This window comes from Micropterus salmoides, unplaced genomic scaffold, assembly GCF_014851395.1.
Source record: "Micropterus salmoides isolate LMB-PRFRI ecotype aquatic unplaced genomic scaffold, ASM1485139v1 Ms_hic_scaffold_10, whole genome shotgun sequence".
In the NCBI taxonomy this organism is placed as follows: domain Eukaryota; kingdom Metazoa; phylum Chordata; class Actinopteri; order Centrarchiformes; family Centrarchidae; genus Micropterus; species Micropterus salmoides.
The window spans coordinates 4,532,002-4,547,280 of record NW_024040041.1 but is presented as its reverse complement, the minus strand read 5'-3'; the positions used below and the strand labels follow the sequence as shown (position 1 = coordinate 4,547,280).

At 45.1% G+C, this 15,279-nt stretch overlaps 1 protein-coding gene across 1 annotated transcript; it reads left to right on the top strand.

Annotated features, from left to right (window-relative positions):
* Window positions 1-735: 735 nt before the first annotated feature.
* On the top strand, window positions 736-14,149 carry LOC119917132 (C-type mannose receptor 2-like). Its single transcript, XM_038737251.1, has 6 exons — window positions 736-894; window positions 1,282-1,365; window positions 4,657-5,040; window positions 11,779-12,108; window positions 12,261-12,355; window positions 13,640-14,149. Exons 2-6 carry the CDS (start codon window positions 1,329-1,331, stop codon window positions 13,757-13,759), a joined length of 966 nt encoding a protein of 321 aa, XP_038593179.1. The 5' UTR covers window positions 736-894; window positions 1,282-1,328; the 3' UTR covers window positions 13,760-14,149.
* The last annotated feature ends 1,130 nt before the right edge of the window (window positions 14,150-15,279 follow it).

Below are 15,279 nucleotides of genomic sequence, written 5' to 3'. Positions count from 1 at the left end.
CTGTTTCACTCATTTTCATTTATCATAATATCTAGTCTGTGTGTGACAGGTTGGGCAACGTGCTCATGATGAAAGGAAACAAGTAAACCCTTCATGATCTTTTTTTTTTTTTTTAAAGGTGATAGGTAATGTACAAATAAAAATATAAAAAAATGCTATAAAGTAAAAATATTCATGTGAATAGATTATAATTATCATTTAACAAAATGCTAAGTGAGTAAACAGAAGAAAAATCTAAATGAAATCAATATTTGGTGTGACTTTGCTTTCAAAACAGCATCAATTCTTCAAGTCAAAAGCATTCTTACTTCACAGCATTTTTCCCACACCTGCCTAGAACCCTTGCACAGTACTGTACATATGTTCTGTTTTATGTTTTGAGATGAAACCCACTTCATCTTTGAAACAAGTACGACACATCACACAACCCTGCGTGCCAGTTCATGGCTTTTCAGATTTGACTGAGCCACACAGCCACTAATGATGACTGTCTGAGGCCATGGAAATATTAAGATGAATAAAGTATGATCAATGCTCTTAAGACCTTACTGGTGTTACTTTGTGCTTTCGCAAAACATTTACAGGTCCGTGTAGTAATGTCCTGTGTGAATCAGGAATGTTATCCAAGGTCCCTTTCAGTGCGTCATATTATTCTCTCCCAGCAGAGTTCAGAGGCCTGTTTTAGCTAAATAAACATGCTATAATGACTCATCCTCTTCGCGGTGTGCCTTCGTGGTCAAGCTGCTAAAAGTGGGGGTTGTGCTAACTGATCTTCTTATATAGTAGCATGTGCAGCTCCAAAGAAAGCTTGTTTGTGGCTCTTAACACAACCAGAGTAGGCATCAGAATATTTGTTTCAGCTGCTAGATACAAAACAGGGGGCATTTATTTCAGGTAAGGACAATTGGCACACAAGTTACCTTGAGATAGTTTTGCATGCATTAAATGGGATGTGGGTTTGGGGTATTTTGAATAGATTTTAGAAATAGTGAATCATGTTATTTTTATTTCACACTTGGCTTTATTTTTTAACACCACCAAGCCCATTTGATTTGAATTGAATTCTGAAACATGCAATCAGGCTCAACATTATCTCCTTTTTACAATTTAGAAAAACACAAACACAGAAATCTCTCGTGTAAAGTAATCAAATTTTGTGCAATTGTGGGTCACTGCTGGTCATACTGTAGTAAAGGCCTGTATTGATTCAGTATACATTGTGTTTGCATGATGCATTTCACCTTATTGCTAACTTTAGTCCTCTCTGTGGGTTTATCACAGCTACACTCATCAGTTCAAGGTGCAACCAAGCTGTCCACTGGTGCATCATGAAAGGGGCTGGAGTTATAATGATGGTCTTATCAGGTTAGTATCAGTCACTATCAAATCCAAATGTCTATTTTGAAATGTATTTGTAAAAAATAAGTAAAGAAAATGAAACATTGTTTGTATTGTGCTTTTCACAGACATCAATCACAAAGTGCTTTACAAAAACATTACAATATAAGTGGATAAATAATAATATATGTGTCGTGGAGAAGATGATGTAGTAAAATTGACAAGAAAAATATTTAACCCAGAGTGAGCAAGCAGATTAGAAATGTGGTTCAATTCAAAATTTGTTTTGTGTGTGGCCTTACTATTTATTTGTTCATGCCTCTCTCATCGCTGCCATATTTTAATACTAAGCACATGACATTTAATGTTCTAAGTCACTGTACAAAGTAGGGCTGCCCCCGACTAAAGATTTTCCTGGCAACTAGTAATTACTTTAAGCCATTCGTTGATTAGTCATCGCGTGTTTATGATATTAAATAAATTATTTCAATATATATTTTTGGGCCATCAGAAAATGATTTGAGTTCCAGGGCTGAGAAAGAATATATTCTAACATTTTTAACATTGCTACATTACAGAGAAATACAAAACTGAAATAATGAGCCTTTAAAATAATCAACACGATGGATGACTTACAAATGAACTTCAAAACGCACTCCTCTCCCGGTTCATGCATATTCTGTCCCCACCTAAACCTGCTGTCATCCCCAGAGTCAGAGTCCTGGTCTGAGCCACTGTAAATCACCTCAGTACTGTATTCCCTGTTGTCAGATTATGCAAGATTTTATTGGACTTTAATATTTGTAACCCACAGAAAACAATCCAGAAATGTGTACTATGATGTGCAAATATGTCACTATCCACAAATATGTATTTTTAAATTTGTGATGTGTAAAATCATATCCACAAAAATACAGTGCGATTTGCAAATATGTCACATACAAAGTGTTATTTACGCATTTGTGGATCTATTTTTACACACAAAACAGTTTTTGCACATTTGCGGATCACTTCCTGTTCATTTGTGGGTCAAGTTACATTTGTGACTTCCTTTTTATGCATTTGTGGAATTTTGTTCAATCTGTCCCGCTGAGATCTGTGAAAAGAGATCTGTAAATGTGAGAGCAGTTTAGTAGCTACACGAGCAAGGGGCGGTAGCGACATTGCCTCCCATGAGTAGACAGGATATCCACTGTAGTATCCAGCTCATCCGTAGGACACAACAAACCAAAAAAAAAGGACTGTAGCCTTGTTTCAACCAGCAGCTGAATAATAAAGTGGGGAATCTTCATTTAACTCAATGCTCGTGATCCAGGATCAGGTTTATCCTTGTCATCTCCAGGTAGGTCTGCTGTGCAGTTTGCTAACTTTGTGTTACCTGTGGCAAGTTAGCTGTGTATGTTAACGTTAGTGCACGTTACGTAACAAGCTTACAAAAAATCTTTTATTTCCAGCTGCTATCCGGGCTGCTACTGGACTCCCAGCCTACAGCACTGTTTACTGCACTACTTCTACTGGCCCACTGGACTTTACTCCATCAAAACTTTCAAGTACAAATGTATATAGTTTACTAACGAATACTTTATCACTGTATTTGTTTTACATTTAAATAAATATAAGCCAGAGTTTAGTAGCAGCTCGGACAGGTTGAGGCAAAGGTGCTGCGGAGAAAATGGGGAGACAGAGACAGAAAGGGAAAGGCTCAGTGATATATTGTACAAAATCCTCATCACATAAATCCTGTAATCATACAACAGGAACACATGCTGTGACATCATGATTTACTGTCACTAGGATCATGATCATTTTGTACTTATCATTCAAACTGTCCTAGCCTGCTGATTCCTTTATTAACTTAAACAGCTAACTTGCCACAGGTAACACATAGTTAGCAAATACTGATACTGTGGAAATGCATAGATGAAATGCGTAGAAACAGTGCAGCACATCCTGTAATGTGAGAAACAATCGCTGCAGAATCCATTTGTTGAGAGAGAGAAAAAAAGGTGGGATTGAGCCGGCATACCCTTGAGTTGAGAGTTCAGTACCTAACCAACTGAGGCAACTGAACAGCATATTAATACAGCTAAATATTATGGCTTATATTCTCATCCACGATCTAATGGTTGAAAATATTGCTATGATGCAAAACTAATTTGCAGACCCATGGAGTATATTATTACTACTTCTTCTAACGTATGTATTCAACATAATGATGAGTGTCTGCACTGCCTGAATTTTACCAGAAGTAGAACAAGATGAACGTAGTGACGAAACGCACACTGTAGCGCTGTTTGTCCGTTTTCAGCTACTGTAGAAACATGACGATGCAACGTGGCAACGTCTATGGAAGGGGGTGCCCGCGGTTATGCAGATATAAATGGCTCATTCTAAGATAATAAAAACATAATGGTTTTTTATGTAAGGGCTTTATACACCACTGAAGACATAGTTATGGATATTATATTGCATTTCTGTTGATAGATCCTCAGAAATATTACACACTGAACCTTTAAATTTTACCAAGCAATTACATTGACATGTTGGCAGTGTTGAAGCGTTTTAAAGTGTCCAAGAAACACACAAAAATGGCCGTTTGCACACACTGTTGTGCTGAATTGTCTCCTAGTACATCCACTCCATCAGTGGCTGACTTCTTAGAAAAGGCAACAAACGGTCTGACCCGCTTTGAGTGTTTCTGTCACTCGTTTCTGAGAAGTTGCTTAAGCTAGCCGCACCTACATTTGGAGTGCACACATATTCACTTATGGTAAATCCACTGAAACAGCCCAGAGCGAGCTGACCGGCAGGTTAGCGACTTTATGCTGTCAGCTGTGAAGTCTTCACGTTGCATGATACAAGAACCACATACAACATTATTTATCAAACTGGGTCGGACTTGATGAATTTAGCACAAGGATACACATGTGACAAACGTCCGGTTTTTAAAATAAGGTGTCTATACAGTATGGAAATAAGATTAATTGGATTATATTCACAGAAAATATAAAACATATGTGTCCATTAAAATTAAATGGACGCATGTCATTTCCTTTACCTCTTGGGCCTCGGACCCACCCACCATAGTCTCTCCAAATCACTGAGGAAAAAGCACATTTTGACTATTTAACTAAGCAATGGTAGAAAAAAAAAATAGAGGCAAAAATATGAATGTACTTGTTCAGTGTTCGGTATTAGGCAAACCTTTTCATTGTATTGATCCAATGAAATCAAACCATAACTATTAGGGGGCAGCCATAATACAAAATGTATTTATCACTGAATGCATCAAAATAATAATCTTAATTATTACCACAGGACTGTGTTTCCTACCTGCATCTTATCCTCGTATCTACATCCTTGTTGAAGAGGTGAAGACCTGGGCTGAAGCTCAGAGATACTGCAGGTGGAAGTACACCGACCTGGCCTCTGTACATAATGAGCAAGACATGGCTAAGCTCAATGACCTTATAGGCAGATATGACAACATCTGGATTGGACTGCACAGTGACACTGAAGCATGGAAGTGGTCTCTGGAAAATCAGGACTACTATGGTGATGAAGGAGAGGCTGGGTTCAGGATGTGGAATAATGATGAGCCCAATGGTGATAGATACTACAAAGTTTGTGCAGCAATGTTACGTACTGGTAAATGGGTGGATTTGAGATGCACATCGATAATACAATTTATTTGCTACAATGGTAAGAATGACCTCACAAGCACAGCAGTGTTTTGAGCTGAATACTAATGCACATTATGACAATACAATCAGAATGTTCACCTTATTAAAAACGTGGCATTCCTGTTGTACTGCAGCTCAGTCATGGTTCCACTGCAGTTTTAAATACCCCTGGAAATGTTTCAGAAACATGGGAGTGTCTCATTCAGTTTCTGTTCATCAGCAGCCACATTTATAATATAGTTGTAGAGCAGTAGTAGTAGTAGCAGCATTGTTGCCCCTATATTCATTCAGGACCGGTGAACCGCCTATTTAACGTGATATCATGGAATAGCAAATAAATAACATGCCACTTTTAAGGACAATTCAGGTTCCATGTCAACGCATTTTAAGCTTTTTGCGTGTCTTTTCACGCTGTTCAGTCCTTATAGACCTAAGCAACACAAAGGAGGTTTACCCTATCTGCTAGCTGATCGGCCGATCAGCACAACTGTAGGGTTAACTGGTCGACATGCATACATATATATTCAATGATGGGGGGGATGCTAGCATCTAGCTAAGTTTAAGTAGCTAGCTAGCCAGCTGGCTACGTAACATAGCTTACGCTTTGTAGCAGGGCTCTCAAGTTTTATCAAAAGTTTTGAGTGAGATAACGCGTGTTAGAGGAGGCAGAAACCCCGCAAAGCAGCTGGGCTGGTCTCCCCATCCACCCTGAAGCACTATGTTGATCAGCTGTCTCCGGTGTTCACAGACATTTTTAACACCTCACTGGAGACACGCCATGTGCCAGCCTGCTTCAAAGCCTCCACTATCATCTCTGTCCCCAAGAAACCAAGGACCACTGGACTAAACAACTACAGACCCGTTTCCCTGACCTCTGTGGTTATAAAGTCCTTTGAACGCCTTGTGTTGTCCCACCTAAAATCCATTACAGACCCACTCCTGGACCCCCTGCAGTTCGCCTACAGAGCCAACAGGTCTGTAGATGATGCAGTAAACATGGCCCTTCACTACATCCTCCAGCACCTGGACTCCCCCAGGAACCTACTTCTGTTTGTGGATTTCAGCTCTGCTTTTAACACCATCATCCCGGCCCTGCTGCAGGACAAGCTCTCTCAGCTGAACGTGCCTGACTCCAACTGCAGGTGGATCACTGACTTTCTGACAGACAGGAAGCAGCACGTGAAGCTGGGAAAACATGTCTCTGATTCCAGGACCATCAGCACCGGATCCCCTCGAGGCTGCGTTCTTTCCCTCCTTCTCTTCTCCCTGTACACCAATAGCTGCACCTCCAGTCACCAGACCATCAAGCTCCTGAAGTTTGCAGATGGCACCACCCTCATTGGGCTCATCTCAGGTGGGGATGAGCCCGCCTACAGGTGGGAGATCGACTATCTGGTGACCTGGTGCAGCCAGAACAGTCTGGAGCTCAACGCTCTGAAGACCGTGGAGATGGTCGTGGAGAAAAAGCACAGCCCCACCCTCCCCCATCATCCTGTGTGACTCCCCAGTCACCACTGTGGACTCCTTCCACTTCCTGGGCACCATCATCTCCCAGGACCTCAAGTGGGAGCTGAACATCACCTCCTTCACCAAGAAGGCCCAGCAGAGGATGAACTTCCTGCGGCAGCTGAAGACGTTCAGCCTGCCAAAGACAATGATGGTGCACTTCTACACCGCCATCATTGAGTCCATCCTCACCTCCTCCATCACCATCTGATACGCTGCTGCCACTGCCAGGGACAAGGGCATCCATCAGGACCAAAACCTCTAGCCACAAAAACAGTTTCTTCCCGTCTGCGACTAGCCTCATTAACAAGGCCCGGATCCCGTACTGACACTCCCCCCTTGCAAATGATACAAATGTCTCTGCACATGTAAATACTGTTTCATCTCGTGTCAGGCACAGACCTGGCACGTCGCACATATTTGTTGTTCTTTTGATTGTTGATCTTTGTTGTTGTATATTTTTATGTTGTCAGTTTATATATTTATATGTACACAATATTCTCTTCCGTTGCGTTACTTCTGCACGGCACAGACCCAGAATAATGCTCATGTATATATCTGTAACGTTGTTCTTCCATTCCATATTTATATATTTCCACATTTATTTATGTTAACTGTATGTTTGTCTATGTGTAGCACCTTATCACCACAGCAAATTCCCCATATGTGTAAAACACTACTTGGCAATAAAGCTCCTTCTGATTCTGATTCTGATTTGCAGCAGCGGCCCCTCGGTCGCAGCCAAGTTTTTACTAGTTGTTAAATTTTACCTATAGTTCATAATTAACCCGAACAAATAGAAAGTATAACAATGGGTAAATCTGATAAAAATATATACTTATATTTCAAAATACAAATGTCCATCCATCCATCCATCCATCCATCCATCGTCAACCGCTTATCCTGGCCGCTCTGGCATTTAGTAGGCTACAGAGAAAGCTATGAACTCGGCACAAAAATGATCGTCTATTAATTGTATATAGCGGGACGTTATCTCTTAACTTCTCAGCGTGAGAAATACGCTGAAATGTGTGTCTCACGGTGAATGCGTGAGACTTGAGAGCCCTGCTTTGTAGCTAGCATAGCTAACATTAGCAACGATGTAGCATGTCTCTAATCAAAAACAAAAATGAATGTTTTGTAAATTCTGTTTCCCCTTCGAGGGAACTCGAACTGCGTCGGTTACGACACTATGGGAACGCCTCTAGGCGAAGCAGGTCTGAACGTGAATGAAATCACTCCAATCCTATTGGCTTGTTGCTAGAACGGTAAGGTGTGACGGAATAACCGGAGGAGTATAAAGCACACCTGTACACACTCATCATTAGCTTTTTTCTATTCAGCAGGCGCTCTGTATGTTGTTTGAAGAAAGCTCCAGTCCTACAAGCAGTATGTCTTACCTGAAGAAGAAGTCTACCAGCATGTCCGGCAACCAGATGTACAGAAGGTGTGTTTTTCTTGCCCTCGGTACATCACGGATGGAGATTCTCATGAGATGTGTGTCTCATGTTTGGGGATGGAGCACGCCCGGGCAGCTCTCGAGGGGGCTGCCTGCGCCCGTTGCGAAGCCCTTTCCGTGCGGGTACTGAGGTACAGCATGGCTCTCTTTTCCGAGGATGGCCGGATGTGTTTTCCCCGTGGTGCGGGCCCTGCGGCCGCTGAGGCAGCCCGGCGGCTTCACTCATGGGGTTCACAGCGTGATCTGTCGGAGGATATCGGGACGGCTGTGGCTTTTTCCCGACCTTCATCCGCTGGCTCCGACGCTTCCTTTCCTCGTTTGGGAGCCCGTTCTCGGCTTCTCCCGCTCGCGGTTTGGATCCGGAGACGCTGCAGCAATCCGACTCCGAGGAGGCGGACGTGCTCAGCGTAGTGGACGATGACTTCCGGGTGTCGGCGCCCGACTATGATGTGCTGCTGGAGGTGGTGACTAGAGCCGTGGCTAAGCTCAACATCAACTGGCCACAGGAGGAGCAGACACCACAGGCTAGTGGTAAGCTGGATGAAAGGTTTCTTAAGCACCACACGCCACCTCCACGCCGGTCTCTGCCATTCTTTCCTGATTTACATGATGAACTGAGTAATCATGGGGCAGACCCTTCTCTACATGGCTTTCCACACCCCGATCACTGAACTACAGTAATGTGATGGGGGTTAGGGACCGTGGTTATGGGAGGATGCCTCGGGTGGAGGATGCGCTTGCGAGCTATCTCTCTCCTCGACTTGCATCCTCCCTGGAGAAGCCGGCGTTACCATCCAAACCATGTCGCACCACATCCACGCTCGTGGGGAAGGCATACATGGCAGCGGGCCAGGCAGGTGCGAGCTTGCACACCATGGTGGTGCTTCAAGCCTACCAAGCCGACCTGTTACAGGAGATGGTTCAGAGGGGGAGTCCCTCTGAGGAAGATCTGGCGGAGCTTCGCAGAACCACGGAGCGTTAGACGCAGGGCGAAGCGTTCCGCCAGTACCTCCCTCGCCGGTCTGGACCCAAGGCAGCTGAGGCCGCCAGGCGTAGGTCCCTTCCCTCTACGAGCTCCTACGGAGAGGAGAGGAAGCAGAGTGTCGCTTCTCGGGGGCCCCCCCGAGGAGCTGGGGCAGCGAGACGGCGCTCTCACCCTCAGCCGTCTGAGAGACGCGATCTGAGGACCGTCATCCAGTCTCGACGGAGCTCAGGGAAGACCGGGGTAGGGGAGTCTTTCTCCCCTCCCGCAAGGGGATCCTGGCAGGTGCATCAATCCGAGTGGTCTCAAGATGTTGGCAGTGTTCCAGGCTCTAAGGAGTTTCCTGCCCGATCTCCAAGGCCACCACGTCCTGGTTCGTTCCGAAGAGAACAACACAGCGGTGGTGGCCTATCTGAATCACCAGGGCGGTCTGCGCTCGCGCCCTCTGGACAGACTGGCGCGTCAGATCCTCCTGTGGTCCCAGCAGAGGTTACTATCGCTCAGGGCGATGTATCTCCCGGGGACGCAGAATCAGGGAGCAGACCTGCTGTCGAGGCAGGGGCTGAGGCCCGGGGAATGGAGACTTCACCCCGAAGTGGTGGAGCTCTTGTGCGAAGAGTTCGGCCCCATAGACGTGGATCTGTTTGCGTCTCAAGAGACTACGCACTGCCCGCTATGGTTTCTCTCGTTCCTCCAGCCCCGTTGGGTCTGGACGCCATGGTACATTCGTGGCCGAGGCTACGTCTGTACGCTTTTCCCCCAGTCGCTCTGCTCCCGGGGTTCTGGAGCGGGTCCGCCAGGACAATGTCGGCCTACTGCTCGTAGCCCTGTTCTGGCCAACCCGGGTGTGGTTCTCGGACATCATGTCGCTCCTGGACGGCCCGCCATGGCGGGTCCCTCTGAGGAGAGACCTGCTGTCCCAGGCGCAGGGCCGGGTTCTTCACCCTTGCGCCGCCATATGGCAACTGTGGGTCTGGCCCCTGAGGGGGCACAGTACCTAGAGGCGGGTCTAACAGCCGGAGCAGTCGAGACCCTCCTGAGCTCCAGGGCCCCGTCCACACGGAGGATGTACGGCCTGAAGTGGAGTGTTTTCTCCACTTGGTGTAGGGAGCGGTCGGTGGACCCTGTTACCTGCCCGGTGGTTCAGGTACTTGAGTTCCTCCAGGACCAGTTCTCTGCTGGTCTTTCCCCTTCCACCCTCAAGGTGTACGTGGCAGCTATTTTCCACACCCCTCTGAGGGAGGGGTCCTTGGGGAAACTTCCCTTGGTTGTACGTTTCCTCCGTGGTGCCCGGAGGATGAGACCTGCGACTCGGTCCAAGGTTCCCACTTGGGATCTAGCAGTGGTTCCTGGGGCGTTGGCTGAGGCCCCCTTCAAACCCCTGGAGTCAGCTGAGGCTAAGCACTTGACCCTCAAGATGGCCTTTCTCCTTGCTATCACCTCTCTGAGGAGGGTGGGGGATCTCCAAGCGCTTTCGGTTTCCCCGCAAAGCCTGGAGTTTGCCCCGGGGAATATTAGGGCTATCCTGCACCCTCGTTCAGGATACATCCCTAAAGTGCCTTCTTGTGCGGCAGGGTCCACAGTGCTGCAGGCATTTCATCCTCCGCCTCATGTGACGGCGGAGGACGGGAGACTTCATCTGCTCTGCCCTGTCAGAGCACTGAGTATTTACACTCTGAGGTCCTCCCGTTGGAGGAAGGCTGACCAGCTGCTAGTGTGTTTTGGGTCTCCCAGGGCTGGGCTCCCTGCATCCAAACATACTATTAGCAACTAGATTGTTCAGACTATTTCCCTGGCCTATCAGGTGCGCGGTTTGCCTTCACCTGTGGCTGTGAGGGCTCATTCTACCAGAGGCATGGCGACCTCTCGAGCCCTCCTTTCCGGGGCCTCTTGCAGGATGTTTGTTTAGCGGCTGGCTGGGCCACTCCGCACACATTCATTCGGTTTTACAGTCTTGACCTTCCTTCGGCACCTGGCACTCGTGCGCTCTCCTCTTAGTCGTGCCACTTTATTGCACACAGGGGCAGGCGGGGTTTTCGGCACGGTTTAGTGGGTATCTCGTTCCCATAGTGTCGTAACCGACGCAGTTCGAGTTCCCTCGAAGGGGAACGTCTCGGGTTACGTATGTAACCCTGGTTCCCCGAGAAGGGGAACGAGAGACTGCGTCGGCCCGCCGCACCTCTCTCCCGCCTGAAGCACCTGCTTCATAGTTAAGCTAATGATGAGTGTGTACAGGTGTGCTTTATACTCCTCCGGTTATTCCGTCACACCTTACCGTTCTAGCAACAAGCCAATAGGATTGGAGTGATTTCATTCACGTTCAGACCTGCTTCGCCTAGAGGCGTTCCCATAGTGTCGTAACCGACGCAGTGTCTCGTTCCCCTTCTCGGGGAACCAGGGTTACATACGTAACCCGAGACGTTCTCCTGGGTCAGGGACCAACTTAACTATCCTCGATCCTGTGAACACTGACAGGAATTATATTAGTTTTGCAGGTCATTTGACCTTTGACCATAAACCTAAGCACTGGAGAAATTTATATGGTGAGCTGATGGTGGCACTATATGGAAAGGTAAGGGATCACAAAAATACTGCAGTTCATCAGGGGAACATTAGTGTCTCCAATTTCATGAAATCCATCCAACTTTTAGTCCCAATACAAGTGGTGGTCTGACCAACATTACCATCCATAAAGCCATAAATGCTACTAGCATGGCTAAAAAGTAATTATCATCATTGTCAGTCTGGGTAATTTGGGTAATCCTATGACCTTAAATTGAGGTAATGATGTCTGTATGTGTTTGATACAGAGTACACTACACAGAGCTTCATCTGTGTGAATGAAACCATGTCCTGGATGGAGGCTCAGAGCTACTGCAGGAAGCACTACTCTGACCTGGCCAGTGTGAGGAACCAGACTGAGAATGACCAGATGAAGATGATGGCCACCACGAGTCAATACACATGGATCGGCCTCTACAGAGACTCATGGAAATGGTCAGATGGGAGTGCACATACATTCAGTAACTGGGCTCCCAGTGCTCCATCCACCTCACACAAAGACTCTTGTGCTGTTTCAAACTCTGGCAAATGGAGTAACCAAGACTGCAACAGCAGGCGGAAATTCATATGTTACAGGGGTGAGTTCTGATTTGTATAAATTATTACCAATTTGTAACAATTCAATATCCACAGATACTCTGTAATTGTTTATATATATATTCATTGTCAAATTTTACTTTTAAATTAATTTGCAACATGAAAATTCTTTCTATTCCCCTGTATGAAACAGTTCCCACAATGAGAAAGCAGGTGCTGAAGGTGGTGCTGAAGAACACTCACTCCTCTGTAGACATGGAGGAGCTGAAGGAAGATATCTTGCAGAAGGTATTGATGTTTGAGCATGATGTGAAAAGACCTTTTAGGAGGCTTGTAAAATGAAAATATTTAATTAAAGTTGATTGCTAAGAAATACGTTAAGAAGCTGCAAGGTACATCTATTTGTCATTCTACAACACAGGGGCTGCACAATGAAATTAAAGTTGCAGCCCCCTTCTCGCTATACACACAGACCCTACAGCCTCAGGAAGGAAGCTGCTCTGAAGTCATGTGGTACAGTACTTATCTCTTGCTGGACAGCAGCAGGGTGAACAGGCTGTGGCTGGGTGGGTACTGTCTTTCAGTATCTTTTGCCCTCTGCGCAGGCACCTCACCTCACCGATATCACTGATGGGTACCAATGACGTTTTGCCATTTTAATCACCTGCTGCAGAGCCCTCCTGTCATAGGCAGTACACGTAATGTTGTAATGTTATCTGGCCCAGCAGCTTTACTCAGATTCACACTCAGCAGGATGCTTCTTACATCCACTGTGGAGATTAACAGTGGCCAGTCCTTTTAAGGCAGAGTAGACTTTACAGCTGAACTTTTGTTGAGGAGATCAAAGTGAGTATAAAATGTTTTAAGCTCATCTAGCCACATGTTCTCACACATGGTGCATCTGCTTTTGTAGCCTGCGATGGTCTGGATTGCTTGCCAGATGTCTTTGATGTTTCTGGCGCTGAGGTCTTTCTCTCCAGTTTCTCAAGGTGTATTCTTGTCATAGGTAATATGTGCATCCATGGGTAATATTTGTTTCAGTACTGTTATGGCCCGAGACACACACACACAAACAACCTGGCAGAGGCCCTGGGGCCGTCATAGCACTGAAGGCACAAAAACTAGAAATTAAAACAAGAATATAGCAAATTTTGAAGGAGCGGCTGGCTGTCACATTTGTATTTATCCCTGTCACTGTGTACAGCCTTGATGTTTGCATGGACTTGTGTATTGTACAGCAACCCCTTCTCCAAGTATACTAATTTATGATACCAACATATGTTGGTGTTAGTAATTTGAGTGGTGCAACATTTGTGTTGAAAAGCACTAAAAATAATTTTGAATATCCCTTCAATTCCAGTCTGGAGTCCAATTTTGCTAGTTACTGCTCAGTCCCGTCTGTGATTTGAGCGCTCTTTCCATTACTCTGTGAAGCCATATATTACGCCGAATCTTATTCCTCCTTGTGATCTGAATCACAGCCTAATGTAAGGCATGCTGAGGTTATAGGACTACTCGTTGATGTGAGTTTAGATAGATGCTCATTCACCTGAACTTCTTTGTATTTCTCAGTTAAGTGAGAGACTGGATCGCGGCCTGACTGAAGGAGTCAAGCTGAGATGGGTGGAACAGTCTGATGGAAAAAGCTTCCACAAGAAAAACACAGACAAGAAGAATTGCACTCCCAAATGATGCCGTAGATGATCTATGCACTTCTTTTTCATAATGCTATAACACTCTACTGCATTAAACTGTAATGATGCTTTTGGCTTTAGTCTCAGCATCCAACATCTTCATATCCCGGTACCTGATTTTACATATGATGATTAGCTAACTGGTCACAGGGAGTTCTACTCCGCCTGTGACGACAGTTGTATAATAAATTTTCTCAGCTACAGTGAATGTTAAAATCAAGAGAATGTGGAGTTTAAAAGATATCCACTAAACCACTAACCTTATGAAATGAACTACTGTATTACAGAAATAAAAAAGCTAAAAAGGTGTTGGCATTTCTATATAGTAAAATCTGTGATGTTTATTTTGGTGCATGTGAAATTATTTAGCTGCTGTGCATCTTTCACATAAATAAATTGTTTTTTAAGTGACAGTGTAAGATCTCTCTCTCTCACTCACTCACACACAGGATGGGGCAGTGGATAAGACGCCCACAACTTACAGTTTTGGTTCAATTCTCACTGCTCTCATGTGGCTGTACCACAGCTGTTCTCAGTGAAAAGCTCTAACTCGGAAAGTCCACTGAAAATGCATACTGAAAATAATTATAAAACGCAGCACTTTTGTATTTGCCCCCATTCATCATGAGCTGAACTCTATGAGACTTTCTCTATGTACACAAATTACACACTATTTATGTCAACTATTGTTCACAAATTTCAATATCTGTGTCAGTGAGCATTTCTCCTTTGCTGAGATAATCCATCCACCTCACAGGTGTGGCATTTCAAGATGCTGATCAGCATCGGTATTCATAGTTTTCACGTGACGTCACACTCCAATGAAAACGCTCCCTTGCAGGGCAAAAAGATGTTAATTTCCGCTGCCTTCCAAAAGAATAGGCAACTGAAACACTGTTACTTTGAGTTTGTTACTTTTTGCGTTGCCAAAATGCTGGTAGGTTGTTGTGCTTTCGGATTTATTAAATCGAGGCGACAAGCCTGGGCTGTGTTAGGTGAGGGATTGCCCAGAAGGTAAAGGTAAACATTAACACAGTCGAGGTAGAAATGTGGCAGCGGATGCTGTAACGTTATATGGATCAGATATGCCCAGCACTTGCAGTCTGTTCTCATATCTTTCTTTGAAAGGTGATCCAAATAAAAGTTGACTGCTTTTGTGGCTTCTCTACAGGGGTGTCGCGCTGTGAGCCGCTATGTTGGTCTGTTGTTTTGCCCTCAAGGTCACCACGCATGTCACGTGACTGAAAACTGTGCACAGGTGTGCCTTAGGCTGGCCACAATAAGAGTTGCTATCATATCATAACACACACTCGTAAGTTTTCGTTTTAAAATGCAGACTTTATGCTATGCTTGCGCCGTCCAGACTAAAACAGCGAATCCAAACACCTAACACAGAGATGTTTAAAAACAGTGCTGACCCCATTTTTGTTTTAAAACTCCAGGGCATATTAGTGTATTAGTGTGGAAAGGTGAGACCGTAGGACTTTAAAAACGATGACGCAGACACTCATGTTTGGC

What these genes read in the sequence shown, in the direction of transcription:
- LOC119917132 (XM_038737251.1), top strand. Translation starts at nt 1,329, where the DNA reads ATGAAAGGGGCTGGAGTTATAATGATGGTCTTATCAG. An exon ending in GAAATTCATATGTTACAGGG is followed by an intron (nt 12,109 to 12,260) that starts GTGAGTTCTGAT and finishes TGTATGAAACAG; the next exon opens with TTCCCACAATGAGAAAGCAG. An exon ending in AGGAAGATATCTTGCAGAAG is followed by an intron (nt 12,356 to 13,639) that starts GTATTGATGTTT and finishes TGTATTTCTCAG; the next exon opens with TTAAGTGAGAGACTGGATCG.